This window comes from Notolabrus celidotus, chromosome 6, assembly GCF_009762535.1.
Source record: "Notolabrus celidotus isolate fNotCel1 chromosome 6, fNotCel1.pri, whole genome shotgun sequence".
NCBI classification, from domain to species: domain Eukaryota; kingdom Metazoa; phylum Chordata; class Actinopteri; order Labriformes; family Labridae; genus Notolabrus; species Notolabrus celidotus.
Window position 1 is genome coordinate 1,144,604 of NC_048277.1, and position 26,705 is coordinate 1,171,308.

General features: G+C 41.6%; 1 protein-coding gene across 1 annotated transcript in view; it reads right to left on the reverse strand.

Annotated features, from left to right (window-relative positions):
• The window catches only part of arntl1a (aryl hydrocarbon receptor nuclear translocator-like 1a), a 37,658-nt gene that overhangs the window by 8,188 nt on the left and 2,765 nt on the right, over positions 1 to 26,705 (reverse strand). Inside the window, exons 2-16 of the mRNA XM_034685750.1 lie at positions 14,209 to 14,397; positions 11,231 to 11,294; positions 9,481 to 9,628; positions 9,188 to 9,208; positions 8,943 to 8,975; positions 7,464 to 7,493; positions 6,741 to 6,898; positions 6,550 to 6,629; positions 5,635 to 5,727; positions 5,084 to 5,201; positions 3,674 to 3,823; positions 1,212 to 1,458; positions 482 to 588; positions 245 to 395; positions 81 to 160 (exon numbers count right to left, since the gene is read on the reverse strand). Of these exons, the coding sequence (XP_034541641.1) occupies positions 81 to 160; positions 245 to 395; positions 482 to 588; positions 1,212 to 1,458; positions 3,674 to 3,823; positions 5,084 to 5,201; positions 5,635 to 5,727; positions 6,550 to 6,629; positions 6,741 to 6,898; positions 7,464 to 7,493; positions 8,943 to 8,975; positions 9,188 to 9,208; positions 9,481 to 9,628; positions 11,231 to 11,276 (1,462 nt within the window). The 5' untranslated portion in view covers positions 11,277 to 11,294; positions 14,209 to 14,397. The remainder of the gene's footprint in view (positions 1 to 80; positions 161 to 244; positions 396 to 481; positions 589 to 1,211; positions 1,459 to 3,673; positions 3,824 to 5,083; positions 5,202 to 5,634; positions 5,728 to 6,549; positions 6,630 to 6,740; positions 6,899 to 7,463; positions 7,494 to 8,942; positions 8,976 to 9,187; positions 9,209 to 9,480; positions 9,629 to 11,230; positions 11,295 to 14,208; positions 14,398 to 26,705) is intronic.

The following is a 26,705-nucleotide window of genomic DNA, read 5'->3' on the forward strand; positions in this document are numbered from 1 at the left end:
GCAATCAGGAGAGGTTAGCCTTTCTCCTTAGGTCGGTCATATCTACAGGAGAAGTGTGCATGTTTTTTAGTTTTACTCACCCTCTGAAGTGAGAACACTGTCCATGCTTTGTGGCGAGGCAGCAGATTGAGGATAGTCGGATCCCTCCATCATGGGACACCTGGAGAGCACAGGAGGAAATGTTGAGGTGTTGTCCCTCTGAGGGTCATCAGTGTTTCAGATGTGACGCTCTGTGAATACTTACGACACGACAGTGTTGGTGGAGACGATGTACTCCACCTCCTTGGTCCAGGGGTTCATAAAGCTGAACCATCGGCTCCTAAGCGTGATGAAGGAGCCATCTTTGATTTTAAACTTGTAACAGTTGGTGTTTATCTTCTCTCTCATCTGCAGCACTGTGGACACAGGCATCAACACGGTGAGTGGAAACATTCAGGACTCGTGATTAACCAGTCACCATTATTAGAGTATTGTGTGCTACCTTGTCTGTGGCACTCTGCCAGGTGGCCGATGTCGTCCTGGTGGAAATACTCATAGAAGGAGGTTCCCAGCAGCTCCTGGGGCAGGTAAGCGAGAATGGCTGTAGCTCTGGAAGAACACAGAGGCAGACGGAGCGAGGTTGACTTAAAGCTGCTGGACTGTGGATCCACACAGATGTCAACAAAAAGAAGTTCTCTACATGTTGCTCTGGAGCAAAAACCACTCCAGTGTTTTCAAAGTTAGGAACTGAACTTAAAATAAATCAGTAATGAAGCAAATCCTCAGTCCATACATGCTGTAATATCAGATCATTTGTCCACTAAAGTTTAAGGGAAGGACAAAATGAGAGGGACAACAGACGCTCTGAGGAGGCAGTAGATGAAATTACAAACATCATTTTTACTTTAAACACATCAAAAGGTATTCTGTGACAGGAAGAAAAGCCCTGTCATCAAGAGCTATTTTCTAAAACCACTAAAGTGCTTCTTATCATGGCAGCTCTTCCTCATCACTGTGGACTTTCCTCTCTTGTACTTTCTATTTGTTCCAGTAAGGAACATGTTTACGACTCTAACACACGCAGTAGTTATGAAACAAACAGCAGAGATAACCTGAAGAGGCTTAACTACGCAGGACTTGGAACATGCTGAGCTTTATACTGCCTTTATAAAGGAAAATATCAAAGTTCAGTGGGTCACAGTTGCTACCTTCGCTCTGGTATAAACTCTCACCTCTGGTCCACGAAGACAAACTTGCCATCGATGGCGTGCCGGGAGACGTACTCTGTGGGCTTCACCCGGATGTCTGCCAGGCTGGGTTGGGGAACGATGTGGGGATGCAGGCGTCCAATGGCCACCAGGCAGCTCAGGTTGCAGCCCTCGTTGTCGGGCTCGTTGTCCTCATCGAGACCCATCTTTGTGGGGGGCCAGCTCTTCAGGTAGCCCGTGCTGTGGATGGTGCAGAAGCTCTTGCGGTCTGCTGTAAAGACAGGAGTGAGGGAGAGGGATCCGTCAGAGGTTATATCAAGGGGTGGACCGGGACCTTCTTGGTGGGGTGCCGTTTCCATGCTGTGTGGGTAATGGGAAGCTCTCACAGTTCAGTACACTGAATCTGACAGGTTACTGCGTCATTGTTACAAAACCAAATCTGACTGACTGAGCCCTTCTCTCACCGTTACCCCAGAGGATTCTATACTAACACGAGTTAAAGAGTCAAAGCTCCACGCCGTCACAGACAACATCCACCACCCTCTCTTCAACGTGCTGCTAAATCACAGGAGCACATTCAGTGAGAGACTCATCCCCCCTAAACGCACCACAGAACGCCACAGGAAGTCAATCCTACCTGTGGCCATCAGACTGTACAACTCCTCCCTCTGGTTACTGAACATAACCTGTACTCTGTGTAATAACCGTACAATAACTGTACAATACACTGTGCAATATCCCTGCCACTTTAACATCCTGTATATATATATCTCCTTTATGCCCCATGCTTTTTTAAATAGCTGACAAACTATTCTGCGCTTCTGTATATACTTACATTTTATTTGATCTTTATTTGATCTTTATTTTATTTGATCTATTTTTTATTTGATCTTTATTTTTTTTAATCTATATTTTATTTGATCTTTATTTTATTTTATTTGATCTTGATTTTATTTCATTATATTTTATTTCATTATATTTTATTTGATCTTTATTTTCTTTATATCTTATTTTCTTCCTTCTTCTATTAATATCTAACTTTCTTACATACTGTTTATAAGAGCTTTATAATGACTGAATATCCCTCCCTGGGATAAATAAAGTATTTCTGACTCTGATTCTGATAATTTACTCATTGACGAGAGAAGAGCTTCAGTGTTAAACTTTCGAGAAGGTGAAAGGACTAAGCATACTGGCTCAGTGAATTCTTGTGGTGTAATAAATAAAGTCACCTTGTTTTGTTGCTTCCTGTAGTTTCCCAAAGAACCGGCCCTCTCATTCCCCGTTTATCTCAAAATGCATGTGGAAGTATTTTAAATCTCATTCACACTTCAACATATCATGAAATAACTCTCCAGTGTGTGGAGTATGACGAGCCAGAACTGGATTGTTCTTGGTGGTACCTCTGCTCATCAGGTCTTTCTGTATTTTGTAACCTGGACAACGGCTCCTGGGTAGGCTCTTGCACTGCACTTCAAAGATACGACTACTGGCCCCTGAGTACTTTTATAATCTGACCGTTTTTGCCCCCACTGCAAAACACACAGTACGACATCAGAGGGAGAGGAAAGTTTGTCTGTATGAAATATTAAGCTAGAAGCACTGAAAAATTCAACATGAATGGTGACGCAGTGGATGAGCTGAGCTGCGTGGCTGTGCTTGAATGACCCGTAATGTTCTCCTGACTATAAAGACACTTAGTTTACACTCCAGTTCCCCTCCATGAGCGTGTAAGAGAGCAAAGCAGGCCTGTGCAGCAAGTATGACACAAAGAGCAGAAAAGAAAGAAGAAGACATTCTGAAAGCCTGACCACATCAGGACCTGCAGGATATTCAAACAGAGCAGGATGCGGTCTCATGTGACAACAATGATCCTAAAGGTTCAAGTACAGGATGACGGGATAACTAAAGGATTTAACTGTGGCAAGAATACAAACACAAAGTAAAACCATGCTCCTCAAAGATGCTTTTCAAAAAGTGACTGAAACCAATGAGCACATGCTCCCTCTCTGCACGCTGTCAGATCCAACAGCTTCAGACGTTTTAGTGTCCAGTTACTGATGGTTCAGTATTAAGAGTTTACTCCTGACAGGCTACTTTGGATGAATAAGGGTTGAGTGAATAACATAATGCATGCACTTAAAGAGGCCAACTTCCTGCTCTCGCTCTTGTGCTAACTGAGGTGTGATTCCTGCTTTGAATAAGGATGTGCCTACTAAAATAGAAACAGATGAAAACCAGGAAATCAGGACTTCGTTCTCATAAGACGGGGACTGAAAGCCTGAGCAGAGTTTATTAACTGCATGAGGAACAGGCTGATAGGGAAGAGCTGCTGACTGGCACTAAAAGATGAAGAGCAGCTTCTACACAAAGGCTGCTGAGGGAAGCAAAAGGAAGACTGTGGGTGACCATTATGTAAAAAGAATGTAAGTATTATTCCTGAGATACTTCTCAATGAACACAATAACACCAGAGCAGTGCTGTACCTTTTTTCTTAGAGCATGTGGAAGGAAAGTCTTTGTCCTCGACTTTGACTGAGGGCCTGTTACACTTCATCCTGCAGAAAAACGACCGCCTGGCTCCGGAGCAGAGCCTGGAAGGACCCGGGGTGATGTCCGTCTTCACTGGAAGACCAGCTGCAAACACACAAACACACATTTAACACAAGTCAAAAGGTTGCAAAGGTACAGTCTGTTCTCTGTTTTTGTTTTTCAAGCGTAATGTATGTCCAGTCAGAAGCTTTTAAAACATTATCTGTAACTCTGCATCCTGAGACATTTCCCCCCTTAAACACATTAATGTAAAACAGGAACAAAAACAGTTCCTGGTTATAGATTTGACTTCGTCTCTCTCTCTTTTAAAACACATCTTCCTTTTGGAGAAATGTAATCATTAAAGTGCATTTATCTCAGAGAAACATCAGATCATGAGACCGTTTCTGGATCATGAGCTTAATCACTACATCAGATGTTTGTGACACAGAATGTGTTACTAATGTGTTGTGAGTAAAACAGGGAGACAACAGGGTGAAAGGAAGAAGCAGTGATGATGATGGTTATGGTGTAAATGACACTAAGATTTATGATAAGTAATATTGCTATTATTACCGTTATTATTATCATTATTATAATTATTTAGTATTCAGTTATAGTATTTTTATTTATTTCAAATTTTTAATATATCAAACTAATTGCTATTATTGTTATTATTACTCTTATTATTATTATATTATTATTATTATTATTATTAGTAGTAGTAGTAGTAGTAGTAGAACTAGTAGAAGTAGAAGTAGTATTATATCTCTGTATTTGTATTAACTCAATTTCTTACGTGCCTACTGAACTATTTTCCCCTTTTTTAAATTATTTTTTTGATTTATTTAATTTGTATGTGATGGCAGTAATAATAATAATTAATATTATAATTTTTATTAACATTTGTGATGATTTTTATTATTATTATTATTATTAGCAGTAGTAGTAGTAGTAGTAGTTTTTTTAAAAATATTATTTCATATTTTTCTTTCTTAATAAGTATTTATCTATTATTATCATTATTATTAATTGATTAATTTATTTTTATTTAATGTTTATTTATTTATTGTTTTGTATATTGTGTATGGTATTGTCGTCTTGTATCGCTATGCAACTTTAATAAAATATATATATATATATATATATTTTTTTTTTAAACAGGGATATTCAATAGCAGCAAACACGTGTTCAAAGTTGAAAACAACTCCATCAACAGAACCAGGAGCTTCACTCAAAATATTTAGACTGATGTCAGGAGCCTTGAGACTGCTGTTAGTCACAGTTTAACAAAGACAACACAGATAAAGACACAAGACATTCACACATGATGATGATGATGATGATGATGATGTGTTTTCATACTTTTAGCGTCAATGAGTCTTTCTCGTGGGGCCGTGTCAGAAGAAGACAGCTGCTCTTTAACCTTGGCGATGTCCTTGGGGTGAAGGTAGTCGAACAGACTCTGACCTATCAGATCGTTCTGGAGACAGAAACAGGAACAGGGGGATTGAAGGGAAAGAGAAGAAGAAGAAGAAGAAGAAGCAAAGCACAAGAAAAGTTAGGAGGTAAAAAGAAATCCACAAAAATCTGAAATATTTCCTTTCCTGAAGTCAGTGCTGTACAATGAGGATTATTCACTGTGGTAACAAAAGGGAATCTTATTTTAAAGCTGAACTGCTGACACATAAATATCTCCACTTCATGCTGAAAATCTGCTGATACAGAGACCACTAATGTTTTAAAGAAACCAGGTGCTCTTTTATAACTTTTTGTGTCTGACAAAGAAACGTTTGAAATACACAATAAAGTTATTGGGTTAACAGTCATTTAGGATGAATACATGTCATATCAGCATCTAAACATTAATCAGTTCATCAGTAGCTTCTTCAGGAGAGGACTAACAGTACACATACCTGGCTGTAATTGAGAATCTTGTACACAGATTCAGAAACAAAGAGGATCTTTCCACGGTCACACCCGACCACGAACAGGAAGCCATCAGCAGCCTGCATGACAAACAGAAACCTCTGGAATAAATACGGAGCATTTCACAGACACACATTTAAAGCAACGGTAGAAAATCCTGTCTAATTCTGGGAAGAGCCGTATCACTGTGATCAATAATAAACACAGCAGCTTATGGACATAATGGGATATTTACGATGAAAACCAGGCAAAAAGTATCATTACTGAGCCTTCGCTAACACTAGACTTCCATCAGATTCGTGTCTGGTCCATCTCCAATCCGCTGCGGTCCAGCTCCGTGCTCTCTCGTCCGTCAACACCCACCAGTTGTGTTTTCAGAACGCAGCACGGAGCAGGACCTCTGGACAGCTGGAGTCATGTGACCGAGGTTTTCCTGCAGTAATTACTGAATCAAGGATTCTCCTCCTCCTCCTCTCCTCATCCATGTTGTCTTTCTGGTCCTCTGAAAACCTCTGACCTGTTGACTCCAGGCCTGGCTCCGCTCATCATGACTTTGGTTTGTTGTTGTAGTTAAATGAAATACGATCTGGTGATAACACAGAGTGTTTTATTCTGAAAATTAACCGGATGTTTTCATTTTGTTTTGGTGAAACCTGACTTCCTGTCCCGCTCCATCTGCTCTGTTGAGATTGATGCGTCGTGCTCCGGCATCCGGCAAAAATAGAGTCCTGTGTATCGCAGCCGGAACACAACGGAGCGGATCCAGTGGAAGTTAACACATTGACTAGAATAGAAACCTATCAGATCCGGTGCTGTGACGGATTGGACACCGATCGGACCCGGATCTGGTGGAATTTAACTGTAACACGGTCTGCATTAAGTTACAGGAGTGCTTCACTCACCCTTAGTATTAAGTGCTTCAGTTCGTCATCTGAGAGGAAGGAGGGCTTGTAGTTGGCCTCTGTGTAAGGGTTGGCTGCACCTGCACACAACAAGAAACACAACTTACACTTGAGTCTACGCAGACAGCACCTGCACAGTTACAGCTAACACAGACTCTCATATGCCGATCACTTCTGCATATTCTCCTAACCTCTGAGTGTCTTCATGTGCTGGACCGCCATGCGCAGGACCGTCAGTTTGTCCAGCTTGCGGGACATGGCGTTGCAGGTGGGCACCAGCGACGCGAGCTCATCAATGAAGCTGTTCATCTTGTCCCTGCGACGCTTCTCGATCTGGCTGTGGGCCTCTCTGTGGAGCGAGGAGCAGTGGTGCATTAACAAACAGTGGCCTTACATTCAGTTTCCTCCTTTACTCACATTAAACTAATCCACAGAGAAATATACAAAAGCATTTTTTGTTTGAATTCAAGTATTAAAGTAAAAAAAAACTGTGTCCCAAAGCTGCAGGATGCAAGTTTAGACAAGTTATCCCTCAGTAGTCTGCATTCCTGAACTCCAGATTATCCATTACCTCAGTCGTATCCATCAGTCTATAAAACAGCTAGCTTAGTGCTACCAAAACACTTCTCCCTGAGCCTTCAGGACCGTGAGAACACATCCGAGTGTCTATCTTAGCATGACTGTTCTGCCCTCACTCGCTGCTACTCAGACTTCTGTCCTCGTCATTAGCCATTAGGTATGCTTCTACTCTCCCCTAGGTCCACATTATGCTTGGATCTTTACTCTTCAATTTGTAAAGTTTCTGATTATCAATGAGCACAAAGCTTCTGTTGTTCCGATAAGAGGGAGTGACATTTCACTCATGTAAAAGAAGATGAGAAGGCAGAGAGGGGAAACAGAAAGGAGTTTAATACCTGGCATTCTTAATCCGGCCCTGCTGGTCACTGCAAAGACAAACGGAGACGTTATTAGTGAGGGCAGTAAATGTGACAGTGTGAGGTTTATACTTTATGGAGGAGGTAATAGAAAGAGGAAGAATAGGCATGAGGAGGGAACGGGGCCACAGCTAACCTCAAAGCTTCTGTAACCAACCTCATTTTTACTGGTTTAAACGACATCAAGCTTATGCAACCAGGGCAATAATGCTCTGGGGTTAGATTCAACTGTACGATCTGATGACTGACGTAATACAAATATGACGTGGTTTGATTAAACCTCTTTGCATTCTTTCTCACAAACACAGTTATGTAAAAGTAAAACAAGGAGGAGGATTTCCACCCCACCCACTTCAGCTCGCTACACCCAGAGAGCGATCTGACACGGGCCTCAACACTGCTGCCTTTTTAATGGTGAACTCTTGAATTGAAGAAAGGGTTTGCACACTTTGAGGCTCTTAACTCTAAAGTGCATACTAATTCTTAAAAAGGGATTTATATTAGGAATCTGTTTTTTGTTTTATTTGTCCAGGTTTTTAATTTCTGATTCAAACCAAAACAAACTAAAAGAACATGATAGTTTTTAAGGCAGTGTGTAACCTCGTACGAAATCATCATATCACTGTTTGTAAACATGAGATCTGCTTGTACCAGTAAGCTAAAGTAAAGGGTACATGACGCCTTTATTCCTGTGCAGAAAGTCTATCAATTGATTAAGTTGTTCCAAAAGTGAAGTCTGTGATTCTGAGAATTGATCACACCTTTAACACACTTTTGTGTAAGGCTTCAAGGTCCACTCTGTTTGACAACAAGACTCTAGAGCTCGTCAGTGTGGCGGCAGCAGAGAATCAAACAGCAGCCCCAAAGGTTTTATATGAAGTCTATAGGTGTATCAATCATTTTTGGTTCTGCTGGAGGTTTCTGCCTGTTAAAGGAAGTTTGTCCTCTCCACTGTAACTAGCTAAATACTGCGAGGTGTAATGCTCATGGTGGATTAAGGTGGGGTCAGACTGAGTCTTATCCTGTCTTGGTGTTGGGTCTCTGTTCATAATTTGACATAGAGTGGTCTAGACCTGCTCTGTTTGTTAAAGAGTCTTGAGATAACGTTTGTTGTGATTTGGTGCTATACAAATAAAGATTGATTGATTTTGGATGACAGACTGAGCTGAAGAGATGCTCTCCTTCATATACGGAGTGAGGTGAGCGACGTCTCACTTTGGGTCAGCAAGTTTCACAACATAACCAGGAGAGAGGCAGCAAGAGTTTCCACATACTTTAATTCATCTTTGCTGCACTGGTCTAAAAGGCTCCAAAAATACTTTTTAAGTGAGGGAATATTTTGTGAGCTTTGTTAATTCAACCCTACATATCAGTTTAACTGATATAAGGAGTAAACTGGATCAATTCAGCAGCAAACAACAATGAGAGATTAGAGTAAGGGTAATGGTGGCATCTTACCTTCCCAGTTTGTCTTTGTCTGGGTCCATGTCACTGAGGAAGAGCAGACAGATTGATTTGAACAACAACTTCAGAAAGCATTCGTAGGGCTAAGTCAAAGAGTCAGAGCTCATGTGGTTCAGTAGCTTTGTTTTGCTGTCTATTCAATATTTCTAAAATCAATCATAGGTCTTTGATAAATCATATCTGGACAGGTTAAGCTTTGTGCTGACATTATTGACAGATTGAGTCATGTTTGAACTTACTCAAATGAGAAGCCATCGATTCTGCAAAGAAACACAAAACAAAAGATCTGTCAGCCGTGATTTCTACAGCAGAAGAAGAAAAACTAACAGACTAGCTGAAGTTTATTAGGACACATCTGCTATCAGCACATATATGCTGCTTCTTTCCCCTTCTCTTCCTCTCACTCGTCCCCTGCTCTCCCTCTTTCTTTCCCACTGCACACTTTTGTCTTCACTTTCCCTCTCTTGGGTTAATCATTGTTTACTTGACATCATTTCTCTCCCTCCTAATCTCGCCCTCCTGATGTCCTTACTGGTAGTCTGTGGTGCTGCCCTTCCTCTTTCGGGTGTAGTCCATGCCAGGCGTGCTGATGGAGCTGGAGATGAGGTCAGTGGAGCCAGGGGACATGAAGTCAGTCATTGTAGACGAGATGTCCATCCTTTGGTCTGCCATCAGGTCATCTACAGAGCAAAGACAAAAGCCAAGGATTAATCAAACAATCAGGATTCTGTGAAGTGGAATGGGTGGGGTTCAGCTGGGCAGACGCCAGGGTGTAACCCTACGTGGTTATGACTGACCCAAAAGTTAAGCCCTGTGCTCCAGTTAGAGTTCAGCTTTGTTTGTGTTACCTAGGAGTAACCTTTGTGCTACAGAGGGATCAGGTGGAAGTGTGTCAAGTCAGACTAGTCTTCTTATTCATGGTCTATAAACGGAAAGCGTGACAGTCACAGAATTTAAAATAACACATGTTGTTTTTAGGCTCTGCACACAACTCTATTGTATCTTCCATACCCTCTGCAGATGTTTTGATGGATACTAGTTGAATTGTTCACTAGCAGCACTGAAGTGTTCATGGCACATTTTAAGACTGGGTGCAGCTAGAACTGCTATTAGTCTTTCGTTTATTTATTTTTATACATGTTTATATATATATATATATATATATATATATATAATTATCTACTTATTTATTTATTTATTTAATATTAACCCCTTGAAATTAATAATTAGGAAACTGTCATTCAGCCATATCTGTTTCATTTTCATTATTAATATAATATATTAACATACTTTCCTATTATTATTATTATTATTATTATTATTATTATTATTATTATTTTCCCTCTTTCAATGCTTACATTTTAAAGGTCATTTCTGCTTTATTTTTATAAACATCCATTGTTTTTCTTTGTTTGTTTTTTGTGTTGTTTTGGCTGTTGTTATTTTTACCTTTGTTTTTACCTATTATTATTATCAGCTCTTTGTTTGTCTGTTTTTATATGTTCTTTCATATTTGTGCCTTGTTTACTTGTTATTCTGTCGACTATCACTTGGTCACCCTTTTCTTGTAAAACATTTCTTGCACAATAAAAAGAAAGAAAAAAAGAAATGCTATTAGTCAGGTTCATCTGTGTGTGTGATACTCTGATGTGGACACAACATGAGCTGGTGAGGTGCCTCTTATGAATTATTATTATTTTTTTTTTAATGTCATTTGATCTAGTGTAAGGTTTTGTCTGTCATTTTCTGAAAATGTATTCTTACAAGCATTACTCTTTTTTATTTATTGATCATGCTTTCTCTATGTGTTTTATGTGTGTAATATTCTGCCAATGTGTTCTGTGTTTTCTGTATGTTTTGATACATTTTGTGAATACCCTGTAAAAAGTGAAAATGTATAAAACATACGCTTACAAAAAAAAAAGGATGCATGGCAGAGACTGTTTCCATGGATGCAGATGAAAATGTGTTTATGTAAATAACACAGAGGGTAGTCACTCTACATACACTAGAGGGTTATCACCCCAGTATTAGTCATCAGCAGAAGAGCTGTGTACAGATATGTAAATAAACCGCCCTCTTGTAACCAAAACAAGTGCAGTGTTATTCAAATGATCTTTATTAACTGCAGACGTTTGTTTCAGAAACACATTAAAGTAAAGATAAAAGCAGCGGTAACAGAAATGTTGATGTCAAAGAATAAAAGAGAAGAACCCGAACACATCACTGAAATATGGAAGGGAGTGTCCCCGCTCAGAGGGACGTCATGAAGTCACACTCACCACAGATGTTCATCACAGCCTCTGTGTTAAAATCATCTCCTTCCATCCACTCTCGAGCCCTCAACTGTGAACACAAAGAGACATCATCCTCATCATCAGCTGTCACACCTGGCAGGAAAGAGTCAGTCTGAAACTGTGTGAGGAGGACTGAAAGAAAACACACAAATACAGTCCCGGTTGCCTGGAGACGTATAACCATTTATCAGGCCATGTAGGTCAGACGCAGGAAGCCCTTATTGTCTCTGCGTGTGAAGAAATATTGTGTCACTGCAACTGTGCTCCAGTGAGAATGAGGTCATACCATATCAGCTACTTCACAGACAAGAACCGAAAGCCCTGATGGTGTTCCTCATTTCAGTCAATGGTGGCATGCTTCTTCTTCTAAATCTGACATCTCTCTACAGAACAATACTCTGAAATGATTCAGACGCTGTGAGACGACTGAACGACTCCACTCGCCTGCAAACGCTAAATTATTCAGCTCCCTCTTTTCAAGAGTAACTTGGCACCAAGAAGCAAAGCATCATGTCAGATTTATTTACGTCCCTGCCCTCTGTGGAGGAACCTTTCAAACCTGTTTCCTATACACCTGTGGCACCTCAAACCACACCCACTGATGAAGCCACAGTCTATCAACACTCCTTGAGTACATAAGGAGGTGTTCAGTCAGTTCTTGCTCTTTATCATATTTGGTTCCTAGTTTACACAGGCAGACATAAAGCTAGAATACAATGAACTATGCTGTCGGTAAACCACCAAAGTGTGTCAAGGTATTCCAGCTGGCATTGACCTTGTGGCCTGTTTCTGACACTCAGATGAAGTTCTCTTTCTACAGCTTCATGGATGAGTCAGAATGAAGCTCCCAACCTGTCAGAGTTGGTAAATCTTAGCCAGCAGCAGCAGGGATTAAGAACAATGAACTTCAGCTTGTTACACTGAAATAAAAGCTTTTATAACAGAGATGGAAATGTACTGACTCAGTCCTGATCACACAGGCATCAATTACAGAATGACTGCAATCATTTTGATATGACATTTCTGAAATAGCTCAGGGATTTATAGATGCACTGACAAGTTTATATGACATCACTGTGCGTCACAGTAATAACACGGACTCCTACCTGCAGCCTCGAGACCTGAGAGAGCTTTTATAGTCTGACCTGGTTTTGTTTTGTCTCTGAACTTACATACATGTTCCCTCTTTCTCTCCGTCAAGACTTTACATTGCAATAAGAGTGAGACACTCAGTGTCCTGTTGCCTTCAATACAGCACTTCAAATGCTAGTCTTTGAAAACAAGTAACAGCATATAAACTTCAAGAAACCTGACTTTGAGGCAAAGGGAAGAGAGAAAGGCAGAGGAGAAATCATGCATTTTCATTATTAGCCGGCTCTACTACTGTTCAATACTTGATTCTGACTGGATGTCCCGTACCTACACAGAGGCCTACACATGTGGCTGACGCGCACCTCCTCCGAAAACTACAAGTAGAATCGAGGCGGACCACAAGCCCTGTGATTGGTCCGCTCGGCTGCATTGTTTTTCCTGCATTTACAGCACTTCCAGGATCCTCCTCTTTATTCTTCATGTAATCATGTCTGTATGATAAACAGCAACATGTATCAGCTGTAGATTAACAGAACACGCTCTGAATCTCTGTGGAAAAGGAAACAGAGATCGTAGCGGGGCCGGAAGCGGGTGACCGGCTATCAGAGATACCGCACCGCCCTCAAGCGTTTCGGGGGAGAATTGCTGCGTGACACAGACACATCGACGCACAAGTATGTGGGGCTCATGTCCGCGTCTGCCCCAGCTGAATAGGGGAGACACAGAAGTGTAAATCAGCCTTAAAGGTGACACAAGCAACCAGATCACACGTCGCACAGTTCAAATGACTCTGTGATCAGGAGTTATGGCACATCTAGTGTTCATGATTTCAGCCCTTCCTGTTGACATGTATTTTAATACTACTCTCAATGTATTAGAGGGCTCAGAACTAAAGACTGGTGTTTAATGGCTGGCCAGTCTGCAGCAGAGAGAAGGAAAAGAGCAACAGGAAAACAGTGCAGAAAGAAGTGAAGTGAAAGAGACATTGACCAACTGAAAGAAAGCCCCAAATCAGACATGAAGCCGTGACAGACTGCAGCACGGTGTGAGCTGCATTAAAAATGAAACTAAAATCTTGAACCTTTCGTTAACAGCCCTGTCATAGAGTCTTGATCCTGAAAACCCGGTTTCAGCATGGTAGCTGATGTGAAGTGTAATAAAAACTGGAGTATGGTGGCTGACGTCGTTGTGTGTGTTTGTGTGTGTGTGTGAGTGTGTGTGTGTGTGTGTGTGTGTGTGTGTGTGTGTGTGTGTGTCAGCCTGACCTGGCGCAGCTACAACATGAAGACAGCAGAGAAGCCAGAGAGAGAAGCTGGAACTACACCAAACAGTCATTACGTGACTTAACTGGTACAATATTTACCTGTAATGTAGTGAACAGCTGTCTGAAATATACTCGCCAAATGGAAAATACGCCCATATTTGGTGTTAATGTCAGACCCTGCACTGATCTGTAGTATTTTGCAGATGGCTATGCTGAAGAGAATCCTGACAGGGTGAGACCAGATGCCCAAAGAGCTGCTTTGTATTTAACTTGCATGTGTTGCTCAGTGACAGACTCTTAAATACACATTTTTGCATGTTTCATAACCTCTTTGAAGATCATTAAGCTTCAGCAGCTCCTTGTGTTGAACAGGCTGGGTGATTCAGAAAGGCATTGCTTGCCTGTAACTTAGCAGAGTAGGAGCAGACATGACAGGTTGATAAGGGACAAGTTATTCTATTACTTTGTGTGAATGTATTTTAACTCTGGCAGATCCAATGTGAGTCACACTGATGCATAAGATCAGTCGGCAGCCTTCCTCGGTTGAAACTCAGCTCTGTGAAATATGAGTGGGAACATTCTGCACATGGGGGACAGCATGAGTTACCTGGATAGGAAACTGGAACAGGTCTCCTGAACGGGCCTGGTAGTGTCTGGATCAGTCTGGTCCACTCTGGTTTGTTCCGTGTTGATCTGGTCGAGTACGATTTGATTCAGTCTGACCTAGTTTCATCCACTTTGATGCAATCAATCTCGCCTGATGTTATAAGATCCTCAAGCAGCTGGTGTGATCTCTCTGCAGAGACATAAACAGGAGAGTGTGTGAGATGCATTGCTTATCTTAAACTGAAAAACTATGGAAAGCATGGAACACATTCAACAAGCTTTACACAGAAGAAATGAAAAAGGCATTAAATTAATCTGACACACAGAGACATATGACACGTTTCTCTTCCTTCTGGATTTGCATTCCTTTAGAGGTAAACACGTCAAAGCTCTATTACATTTCCCTCATCAGTAGTTATTACACAATCATTCTCTTCATGAATATATGATCAGCAGCTACCAGGACAAGAGTGAGTGTGCGTTTGATATCCCTTCAACATTAAAGACAGAGCCAAAACAGATTCCTCTGCAGACAGAGTCTACAACAGACTCCTTCAAACTCTGAGGTACTGCTGACAACTCAGTGACGGCCTTAACGTGACCGCACCATGACTGAGAGGCACTCCCTAAAGTCACGGTGCTCAGCTGGGTGTGGTTTTGTAGGATGTAGCAGTACATTTATAGCTCCATGACACGTATAGGGGAGCTGTTCTGTCCCCTCAAGATGTTCACTTCTTTACCAAATATAGCAGCTGAAAGAAATGTTGTTGGTTAAATAATAATCCTCTGGCCTTCTACGATGATACTGGAGTACTCCTGATGAACCCTGTCTCTCAGCATGACACCTGTGCACATAAATTCAAGCTGAAAGAATGCAGCTGACAGTGACTTTACAGACTAATTCATCATCTATATAGGAGACATATAGGAGACATATAGGATGCAGAATGTTGTTGCATGGCAGTGTAGAGCCGGTCTGTCTATCTAGACTGGAAAATATTTGAAATCAACTTCTGAACACAGCTTAGGGACACACTGATCCTATCCTTGTATCAGACATCAAGTCAGATACAGACTCAAAAAGCCTGACCCGGGACTTCCATCAGATCTGTCTCTGATCCGCTGCGGTCCAGCTCCGTGCTCTCTCGTCCGTCAACACCCACCGGTTGCCTTTTCTGAACGCAGCACGGAGCAGGACCTCCAGACAGCTGGAGTCATGTGACCGAGGTTTTCCCTCTGTAATCACTGAATCAAGGATTCTCCTCCTCCTCTCCTCATCCATGTTGTCTTTCTGGTCCTCTGAAAACCTCTGACCTGTTGACTCCAGGCCTGGCTCCACTCATCATGACTTTGGTTTGTTGTTGTAGTTAAGTGAAATACGATCTGGTGATAACACAGAGTGTTTTATTCTGAAAATTGACCGGATGTTTTCATTTTGTTTTGGTGAAACCTGACTTCCTGTCCCGCTCCATCTGCTCTGTTGAGATTGATGCGTCGTGCTCCGGCATCCGGCAAAAATAGAAGTCTTGTGTATCGGATCCGGAGGACTCCGACCTGCCGGATCAGAAACGCAGCCGGAACGCTATGGAGTGGATCCAGTGGAAGTTAACACATTGACTAGAATAGAAACCTATCAGATCTGGTGCTGTGACGGATCAGAGACGGACCGGACACGGATCTGGTTGAATTTGGCCATGATCGGGTATCGGTGGCAAAGGTCCCTGGTTCATAGAGCAGCTCTATTCAACTTGGTTCTATGCTACTCTATGTTTACAGCATCCATGTGACCGTTCTTCATCATCAGCGGGACGGCAGATCTGTGCATTTTGCAGAGCTAAAAGATATCTGGATCTTAATTCCAACATTGACTGGACACAAGTTAAATGCAACACAGTGCAGCGCTAGGAGCTAAAAACCTCCTCAGATCCCACACCGACCACCTTAAAGGAAACGCTTGCTGCATATTCAATTGAATGAAGAGCATGTCACTTAGTTTGCATTATTCTGTGACACAAATGTGATTCAAAGTTTAGATTTTCATGTCTCATCAGTCATCATATCAGTCATATGTCATAGTAAGGGTTCACAGGTAGTGAACACTAACTGGATGGTATCGGGTAGGACTGGATCAGTAGCCCAGGTACCTGCTTCAGTGTGGAGACTTCCAATGTTTGATCGTTGCATCCCTAGATTCAATACCTGTATCAAGTTTCTCTCCACCCCCCTGTTCTGATGACACAGGTAAGCACAGTTATAAAACAGATTAGCACTTTGTTTCAGGGGACGTTAAGTGCAAAAATCTTTGCAAAGAGAAATGTCCTCCATTGAAGGAGTCAGACTGAAACCGTGACTTCCTGTGAGGGCTCCTAAACTCGGCGTAGGGTTGGGCCATCATCGGTGTTTCGATGGGCAGTGACAAAAATAAAAAGCCCACTCAAGAAGTGCTGTTAAAGTAGCAGGCAGCAGAGTACTAGGTCAGGACAGGCTCTGTGAGCTCTTTTAGTGGAACAAAGCTTTAGGCTAGAAGGGGAAAACCACTGTGTCATGATTGAACACTGAAAGGAACTGGTGCTGGAGTGGAAACTGGGTCAGCCAGTCTCTATGGTCTCCAAACCAGCCAGCCTCAATTTCCATCCACCACCTACTTCTACTTCTACTTCATCAGTGAGTCAGCAAGCCATTCAGCTTCTTCCCCTGTTCTACACTTCACACCCACTCACACGGCGAGGAAGCAGCCGGCAAGCCCGCTCATGAAGCATGGAAAGAACCAGGCTGCACGTCAGATGTCCAATCTCAAAGATCCTCCCTGAACCAGTGACAGGAATAGATCTGTAACTGGGAAAATATTTGAGCTTTGAGTCCATACCAACTCTCTCTTTGGGAGAAACAGAGAGATGCTGTGCTTGGACTGGTTGCAGAATTTCCAGATCTGCAACACATATTAGACTGAAGTTATATTTTTGGGTAATTCACCTTTAATGGATCAGATGGCTTGAGAGAGACAGGATGTGTGGGGAGTAGAGAGTGGGGAAGACATGCAACAAATGGTCGAGGCCGGGAGTCGAACCTGCGACCACTGTGACAAGGACTATAGCCTCTGTACATGGGCTGCACACTTAGACTGCTAAGCCAACGGCGCCCCAACTTTCATTTAAAAGATAACACATCAGATGCTTCCATGAATTATATCTAAGGGTGTATGGTATGTTCAATTGTTGCAGCATCATCTTTGCAGGGATGCATTCGTTCAGGTAACAAACATGTCAGGCTGCGTCAGTCCTGCAGCTTACAACAGGAAGGTTCTTGTTTCCATAGCCTGGGATACAAGAGGTAGGAGTTCAGTTAAGAGACTTCAAAATGATCCAAATGATGAAGGATGCTCTGTCTATTCATTTTCTGTGAATCAACAATGCATGCTTTCTGGTGATATTCTCTGTATTTCGTTCATATCGAGCCATATATCCCACAAAGAAAGCACAAAGTCTTCTTTCCTAATATTGTAATACGCAGCTCTGATCCCAACCCTCCTCACGTATAGGGGTGCAACGGATCAAAAAACTCATGGTTCGGATCGGATCACGGTTTTGAGTCACGGATCGGATCATTTTTCAGATCAGCAAGAAAAAAAAAGGAAAAAAAGAAAGAAGACAAATATTGTCCTCCATTTATTTTGTAAAACACTTGTAAACTTTTGCCCATTAAATAAAACAACATTCAACTCAAAATGTACTGCATGTGCAAAGCACCCTGTCTGTGGGCCCAGTCCTGCCTCATTCACTGCATTTCATGGCATGGCAAGTGAAGGAGCAGAGGAACTTCAAAAGTGTCACTCCATTCTTCTTTCAATCTCTGATTTTCACCGTCCACTTTTCTTTGAGCTTCAAACTTTGAACTTCAAACTTTGAACACACCGTTTTCGTGCATTTTATGGTCCTACAGCTGGCAAAGTGCCAGTATGTGAACTGCTCCAGAAACCAAAGTGAAAGTTAAAAACTGCACTCACAGCAGTGGACTCTGAGTGACCCAGTAACAGCCTGTCTGCGTATCGTTGGCATGGAGACAAGTCCCTGTAAACACGCGGTGACCCGACCAAAACACAGAGTGAAGGGATAACAGTTCGGGGGCCACAAAGAGGCGCCGGATGCGGCCCACGTATTGAGGGCCTCTGGTCTAGTGGGTGTGCGACGGAATCTCATAACATGGCTCAAGCACATTCAGCATTCACTGTATTTAACAGGGAAACCAAAATGCTCCCATACATGTGACTTACAAGATTCAGGAGGTTTTTCAAGTTCCTCTGCTCCTTCACTTGCCATGACTACAGCTGCGCTTCACGAGTGAGTGTGGATGAACACGCTGTCATCAAACTTTTTTTTTCATCAACCAATCCACAGACCACGTCCGTGCCCAACCCTGGAGAGGCATCCAAACAGATCACGGATCAACGATGATCCGTCGCACCACTACTCACATAAAAAGTATATGAGCAAAGGTCTTTAAAAACTGGAATTTAAGAATTATTATTGGATGTAAAGTACTTTGTAGAGCAGTATTAACCAGTGTTGGAAGACAGCACACTAATAAAGGCATGCTAGCTTTGGTCTGTGATGAATCTGAAATAATAAGTAGGAGCAGGGACGTCCCCATCAGCCTTTTCTGCCCCTGTGTCCACCGAGTCCCGTCCCGTTACAGAGCTGCACACTTTTGTTTAAACACAATTCAAAACATTGAAAAAGATGTCTCCAGATGATTCCATTGAGCTTAGTCCAGCTAATGTTGTTGTAAAATAAACTTATACAATCTAAATTTGACTCAGAATGGTGTAACTTTAGTTTAACTTAACATAAATCACAAACCCACTCAGTGCTGCAGTGGAATAAAAACAGGGATTGTTGAACAGAGATCTGGATTTAAATCAGTGAAGTGAATCAACCTACAGAGGAACGCATGGACCTTGTTTGACGGTCTAGAGGGCAAAACTTAGAAGGAAGGGTCTGCCAAAGGTACGGTAATAAACACATGGCTCTCTCACGTCCCCTAAAGGAGGTGTTGTCATAGGGTGACCAATAGCCCGGCCTTTGTGTAGTCATCCTGATGATACAGGCCCCTCCGGCCTCCTGATGTGCCGCTCCACTATTTTCATGACGTGTCAACAACTCTTCAGAAAGATGCCGACCTGGAGGATCTGTTCTACAACGGGGATAGACAGAGGATCCCCGTCTTCTCTTAAATCCTTTCACAGAGTTACGGCTGATTCCACCAGATCCATGTCAGGTCCATCTCCGATCCGTCACAGCACCGGGTCTGATAGGTTTCTATCCTAGCCAATGTGTTAACTTCCACTGGATCCGCTCTGTTGCGTTCCAGCTGTGTCTCTATTCCAGCAGGTATACCCGTGAAACTGAGAGTCAATGCAGACGTATAAACCAGTCTTTACTTCTTAGGGTCTGCTTAGTTTTGGAAAGGCATTGGGTAGTTCATGTGGGGGGCTGGTTTGAGACTGGTATACTATGGTGATAATGTATGAATACTTCTGTCACACTTTTGGGGGATACTTCGATCACATGGACTGAAAAAGGCTCAATCCATTCTGTGGAAAGGGGCTAAGTAATGAAAATACAGACTCCAGTTTGTATGATATATGGAGAATATTTAATAATGTTAACGGTGTATATATATGCATTGATTATTGCTAGTTAAACGCTAAACTATAAACACACACCAGAAATGTTCAGTGCCATGATTTTGTTATTTGGGCCCATGCTTCTCTCTCCCTGCCTTTACATTCAGAGAAGTGTTCAGTCTGGAGGACACGCAGGTTCGACTCACTTCTGTTCAGAGTTTATTAAATTCATCAAAGAGCAAATCTCAGTTTTCTTAGAAAGGATGGGCCTTCCTATGATTTCTGCATCAGTATTATGAGAAAATCGCATTAGAGAGGTCCTATGTTAACTCCATCCTGGTTTCTATGTGGTGACTGAGAGGAGGTATTTAGAGCTGGAACACTGAGTTCTTCCTTTCATTCTATCAGCTGTATGTCAGATGATGGCACGTGTTCAGTAACATTTATCTTGTTTAAATGAATCTACATCTCTATGTGCTTTTTGAAGTCATTTATCTGGGTCCTTTAAATCCTATTTATTACCTACAGCTAAATGTGATCTGACCTACAGTAACCTCTGCATCCTCAGCCTCTGCTGCTTTCTGCTCTTTATTTAAGGAAGGAAGAGATTTCCTCTGCATCTCCACCTGAGGTTATCAGGTAGAGTTTAGTGATGTCATAACTTCACCTGTGATATTGTGATAGTGACACTGTCATCACTCGGTCATCAGATTCACACAGCTCTAAACTCTCCTGATGAACTTTAAAGAGGATGCTGCTTTATTGCACGTCACAACTTAAGTTAGCTATAAGAACAGGGCTGACCCACTTTAATGAGGGATGGATCAAATCTTTAAACAGTGCAGAAGTTTGTTGAACTCAGAACAATTCATGTAATAAACACTTCAGGAACAGGTGTCACAGATCTACCTGTCTCTAGTACCTGTGTGTCTGTGTTTACCTGCTGTCAGAAACCATCTCATGCAGCAACTTATGGATCAAACCATCTACAGGGAGAGGAGGGGAGGGGGGGTGTTTTTTGAGGTTTCAAGTAGAGGACTTCTTGAAAAACAGTTAGAGATTAGAGGATCCTATTAAAAAATATAGTATCAAAATTAAATTAAGGTTTAAAAAAAAAATTAAGGTATTGAAATATCTGATGGGGCACATGCCCCAACAGATATTTACCCTTCCCCCCATAGAAGTTGAGGGACACTCATTTGATTGACATCAATGTGAAATAGGGAGAATATCAGGAGAAATAACAACTTGGGAATACAGCGAGAGAATAAGTTAAAAGTGGTAGACTCCCGCCTAAATCAGGAGTGTTGGCAGGTCTGGAGTAGTCACAGGCAGAGAAAAGAAGACGCGAAGTGGAAAAACACACAAGGAGCAGAGTGAGAGAGACGCCAACAAAACAGAAACAAACAAACACAACAAAGCAACCACAAACCACAACATGGTATAGGCTTTCAAAGTGTCACTACACAGGTTGATTGAGAAAAAGACTTTAAAGTCAGGGGGAAGGTGACCTCAAACAGGTACTGCTGTTCTTTTCTGCATCTGTGAAGAGCGGCAAGAGAAAAACACTAATTTCTTTTTACTTTAATGTGACTTATAACAGCAAAGAGGACCAGACAAGACCCCTCCACTTAGCCCTCACCCTGTCAGGATTCTATTTCACATTATCACCATCTAACTATGCATTATCCCTTTCATAACATCCCACCATACATCATCCCTTATTAATCAGTACTGAGTTCTAACAGTGTTGCAGGAGGACCCTTCAGATTGGATCCTGTAATAGAAGCCCCCTCTGTTAGTTTACACTGAGCTGTGAGTTTCTGTAGACTGGAAGGCAGCAGGACAAACACAAACAAAGAGAGTGCTGGCTTACTGTGCCAGAGAAACTCTGATCATGGCTGTTCCATACGCCAGCAGAGGCACAGGAACATTTTCTTTCCCTTGATGTTCCTCCAAAGTGAGGAGAGCACACTGCCTACAGCCACTCGTCCAGCAAGCTCACCACTGTTTCCCACGCACAGACAATATCTGAGGGGGACTGCATGAGTACATTTCAGCCACCACGTACACCAACCAACCATTCTAATGTTTGTCTTCTTTTAAAACCAGTACTAGATCGCCATCTGTGATCCATGAGACATCTGATCAGCTCCTTCAGTTTGTACCTCCTAATAAAATGAGGTCTCGCTCTTGCTGCCCCTGTAGATGATATTTAGGCTGCCAACGGTTGTTAGCTCCATTTATATGTTTGTCATCAACAAGTATTAATCCAAAATACTTCCTGCAAAGCGATGCACCTCAATCAAGCGGCAAACTCTGGTCTTAAATTATGAACTGTTATAAACTGCAGTTCAACAAGCGTCCACTTGAGGATGGCTGCAGAAACACCAGAAATCACATACACACCCACTCAAAGTAGGGATGGACACTGATTTTCAAATATTCCAATATTCGTTCACTTTGTAAAAATTGAAGTTACTTTGAGTTACTCATTTTAAAAGTACAATTTTTCATGGTTTTTACCGGTGCCTGGTTGTAATACAGTATTCCCGCCAGACGTTTGCTACAGAGCTTCTTAAAGCCGTTTGCTAACCGTAAGTGAAGGAAGAAGAAGAATGCTAACTGCATTAAATAGCAAAAGAAGAAGAATACATTAGCAACATTTTCTCCGTTCCTGAATCTCACACTACTACACACGTATTTCCAGAGACTGAGCATGGCTGTAAAATGTAAACACACATGCCACTGGAGGGGGGTATTAACTCTATATTTTGAAGATATTAAACTTACAAGATTTTCCCAAATAAGGGCGTGGCTGGCTTGATTGACAGGCGGGAACACTGTAACTGTTAGCAAGCAGGCTAAAGGCCCACCTCTTTGCCTCACACTAGCTCGGACGAAGTTTGAGTTCAGCATTTCCAATATGGCTCCCACCGCCGATTAGCTTCAAACAGCGCTCAGGAACAGATGGGTGACGTCACGAAGACTTAGTCCATGTAATATACAGTCCATGGTCTCATTACCAGTCAAACTTTATAACGTCACACTCACATGCTGAGCTTTATCCATCCAAGTGTCCTGCAGTAACCAAAGAATAATACTGGGGAAAGTGTGACATGTGAAAAAGAAGCAGGGCGATATTAACAAGGCAGTGGCTGACCACAATGCTGAAGACGTGGGTCCCACAGCAACTGTGGACCAGTTGTGACCCATTTACCCAAGGCACCAGTTACCTTGTCACAAGGGAGGTCCCGATTGCAACTATCAGATCAGAGCTGATGGGGGCTTTTTTCTAATTGATCAGGGGTCGGCAGTTTGAGTTCATCATCTCACCCAAATCCAGTCACTGCTTATACTTTACTGCAGGGGTTCCCAAAGTGTGGGTCGGGACCCCCTGGGGGATCGCAAGACACATCTCGCGACCCCCTCATGAGATGTCTTCCAGAATGTTTATTTTTTAAGTTATCTAAAAATATGTATTATTATTCTTATTATTATTATTATTATTTTATATTATTATTGTTATTATTATTATCTATTTTTGTTTATTGACCTTGTTTTCTTATATTTTTCTTCCATTTAATTTGTACTTTTAATTATTATTATTTGTCTATTATTATTATTATTATTATTATTATTATTATTGTTATTATTATTTTTGTATTTTTTTGTATTTATACATTTTTTTCTTCTCTTTGTTGGTTTTGTATTACTCATATATATATATATATATATATATATATATATATATAATTTAATAACTTGTGGTGAACAAAGAAATACTGAAAAAAATGCAACTAGTTATCTAGTTATTTAAAATAGTACATTTTACCCATCATAGTAAATAATATCAACAAAACTAATGAAATTAAAACCTTGAAAATAGAAAGTGTAATGAGTTTTCTTCCTTTCTTTGTTTCCAGATGACTCCTAAGTTTAGGGTTAGTGAACAGTTAATTATCTAAATCATCAGTAGCAGCAGGTTCATTCATAACAGCACAGGAAACACAGACACATGCTCATATAGGTAGGGTCATTTTCTGCAGACCAGCTAAATGAAGACACATTAAATCACTTTGAGGGACAGTGGGGGTCGCGAGTCTTTGGCACCAATATTTTGGGGGTCATGGGCTGAAAAGTTTGGGAACCCCTGGTTTATTGCATGAAAACACATGTGCAGGGTTAGCCAGATTACAGCAACAACATCTTTATGGCAGTCTACGGTAACTCTCCGGGGACAAACACAGAGCAGAGTGTGGGCATTAGGCAGCCAGCACGGAGCTCAACGTCATTCATGAACCACTGACTCCAATGTCAGAAGCAAAACATTATCGTTCACATCAAGTCCCAAGTTCATTCCTATCTGTTTGCATCATGTGTGTCAGCCATGGTAGCTACCTCAGAGTATGCTTTAAAAGCTGCTCAGGTGAACACTACAGTCGGAGAATGGACACGCCTTTGTAGATGTAATGTAAAGCATACGACTGAGAAAAGTTAGACTGCTTCATTTATGGTGCCTGTTTGGTTATTCCATGACTCATCTCAAACACAAGTTCAGCTGTTATCACGTTAGTCCAGATCCCACAGTGAACTGACCACTGAGCATCTGAGTGTTTAACTGTCATCAGTGGCTCTTTGTCCCTGTGCTGCTTAACAACACAGAGAGGATGTGCTTCAGCATGTTGACATTTAGCAGGTACAGTGTGGAGTCAGGGGACAGCCAGAGGGAGATGGTGAGCTTGCTCCTTTGTCTGTGTGTGAATGTGAACGAATGAGATTAGCTAACACTGATGGTCCCTCACTACACAGCAGCCTCTACCATCAGTGAGTGAATGGGTGTGAATGGGTGAATGTGATGAGTAGTGTAAAAGCGCTTTGAGTGGTCAGAAAGACTAGAAAAGCTCTATTTACCATTTACAATTTACCACAAGAGGTAAGGGAGTTGAGCTGCACACGTTTTTTTTTTCTTTAGCAAAAATAAGGAATTAAAAAAATAACTAAAATATGTGTCATGTTCCATTTAACTTAATCCAGCTAGCATTGTTGTAAAACTCCTAATCTGTTTTACAAGCTCTGCTGTATGCCACCAAGAAACTGGTGTGCTTCATTACAGCACGCTTAAATCCCAGGCTGCTCTGAACGCAACTCTCACGAGACAATGCGTGATTCACAATGGCAGAATCTGACTGCAGTGACAGCAAGATTGATAGGTGACATCACAGAGACTACATCCATTATCTATACAGTCTATGCCACTGGCTTTTTACGTGGGGAATGGGATTCAATGACAATGTTAATAACGTAGCTTTTCCAACAATCCACCACTGAGAGGGCAACAGTGTAAGTGTTTCTAAATAAACTCTAACTCATTTTAAAGCTGTAATCACAATACTGTGATACCGTGAAACAGGGAAATGTAGCTAACCAAACACCCAGCATTTATCTGGTACCAGTTACACACTGCTGAAAGAAAACATGCTGTAGGGCAGGGGATCCCAAACTTTTCAGCCCACGACCCCCAAAATATAGGTGCCAAAGACTCGGGACACCCACTGTCCCTCAAAGTGATTTAATGTGTCTTCATTTAGCTGGTCTGCAGAAAATGACCCTACCTATATGAGCATGTGTCTGTGTTTCCTGTGCTGTTATGAATGAACCTGCTGCTACTGATGCTTTTGATAATTAACTGTTCACTAACCCTAAACTTAGGAGTCATCTGGAAACAAAGAAAGGAAGAAAACTCATTACACTTTATATTTTCAAGGTTTTATTTCAAGGTTAGATACTATTTATGTTAATGTTTTTTATTATAATGGGTTAAATGTACTATGTATAGATCATTTAAAAAAAATAAATTCTTGAAGACATCTCCCGACCCCCCATTTGTGTCTCTCGACCCGACCCACACTTTGGGAACCCCTGCTGTAGGGTCATTTTTCCAACATGGAGCAGCTCAGTCACTTCTTTTCTTCTCCACCTTTCATCAAAGTGAGTGAACACGACTTCTTAAAGTGTTCATCTCCAGTGGAAGTCACTGAGCCACACAGACAGACCTGAAATCACACTGCACTGAATGATGACTTCAAGCCATCAGGTTTGCTAGAACAGCAAAAGACAACCAGCATATTTCATTGAGCAGTTCAATACGTTTGTAAAAGTGTTCATGAATGATCTGTTAAGACAACAGAGAAAAGGAAACCCTTTCACTTCTATCCCTGCTCTGTGGCCCAACATCAGACTCCTCACCAGAACCCTGTGATCCACTATGAGAGGTGAACACAGGTCTACTGCTACGTGTGCTCTGTTGGGTTTTCTGCATGACTCACTATGTTACCAAACTAGGAAAAACCATATCATCAAACATTATAAATCATAGTGAGGCAAAGCAGCAGACCTGCAGTTAAATGTTATAGTCCACATCATTTTCTCCCCCTCTCATTGAGACTACATACTTCCATGGACAGCAGGATTACTTGAAGAAATGCTGGTCCCCATGATCAGCTGGATGGTAATCTGCTCAACTATTGCAACAATGACTTATTTAAGTGCCTCGGTGATAGCATAGCATAGCATAGATGATAAGCACTAATGTAGGTTGCTCCCTGTACATGTCAAAAATAGCAACACGTGAAAGTCCAGGTCTGAAGTTCACATGTCCATCCTGTCATGAGACGGTTAATAGATAAGCTCCCTATAATGCTGTGTTCAAGGTGTCAGATGAAAAATGGTAACGCAACATGAGAATCCAGACAATATATAAGATCATTTCAATCTATCTATAACCCTTGAGAGGAGAGCTGGACTGCTAGCTAGGGTGTTTTATTGTGGATCAAGGGTTGTCAACTGTCCTGTATTAGTTTGGACATTAGCAT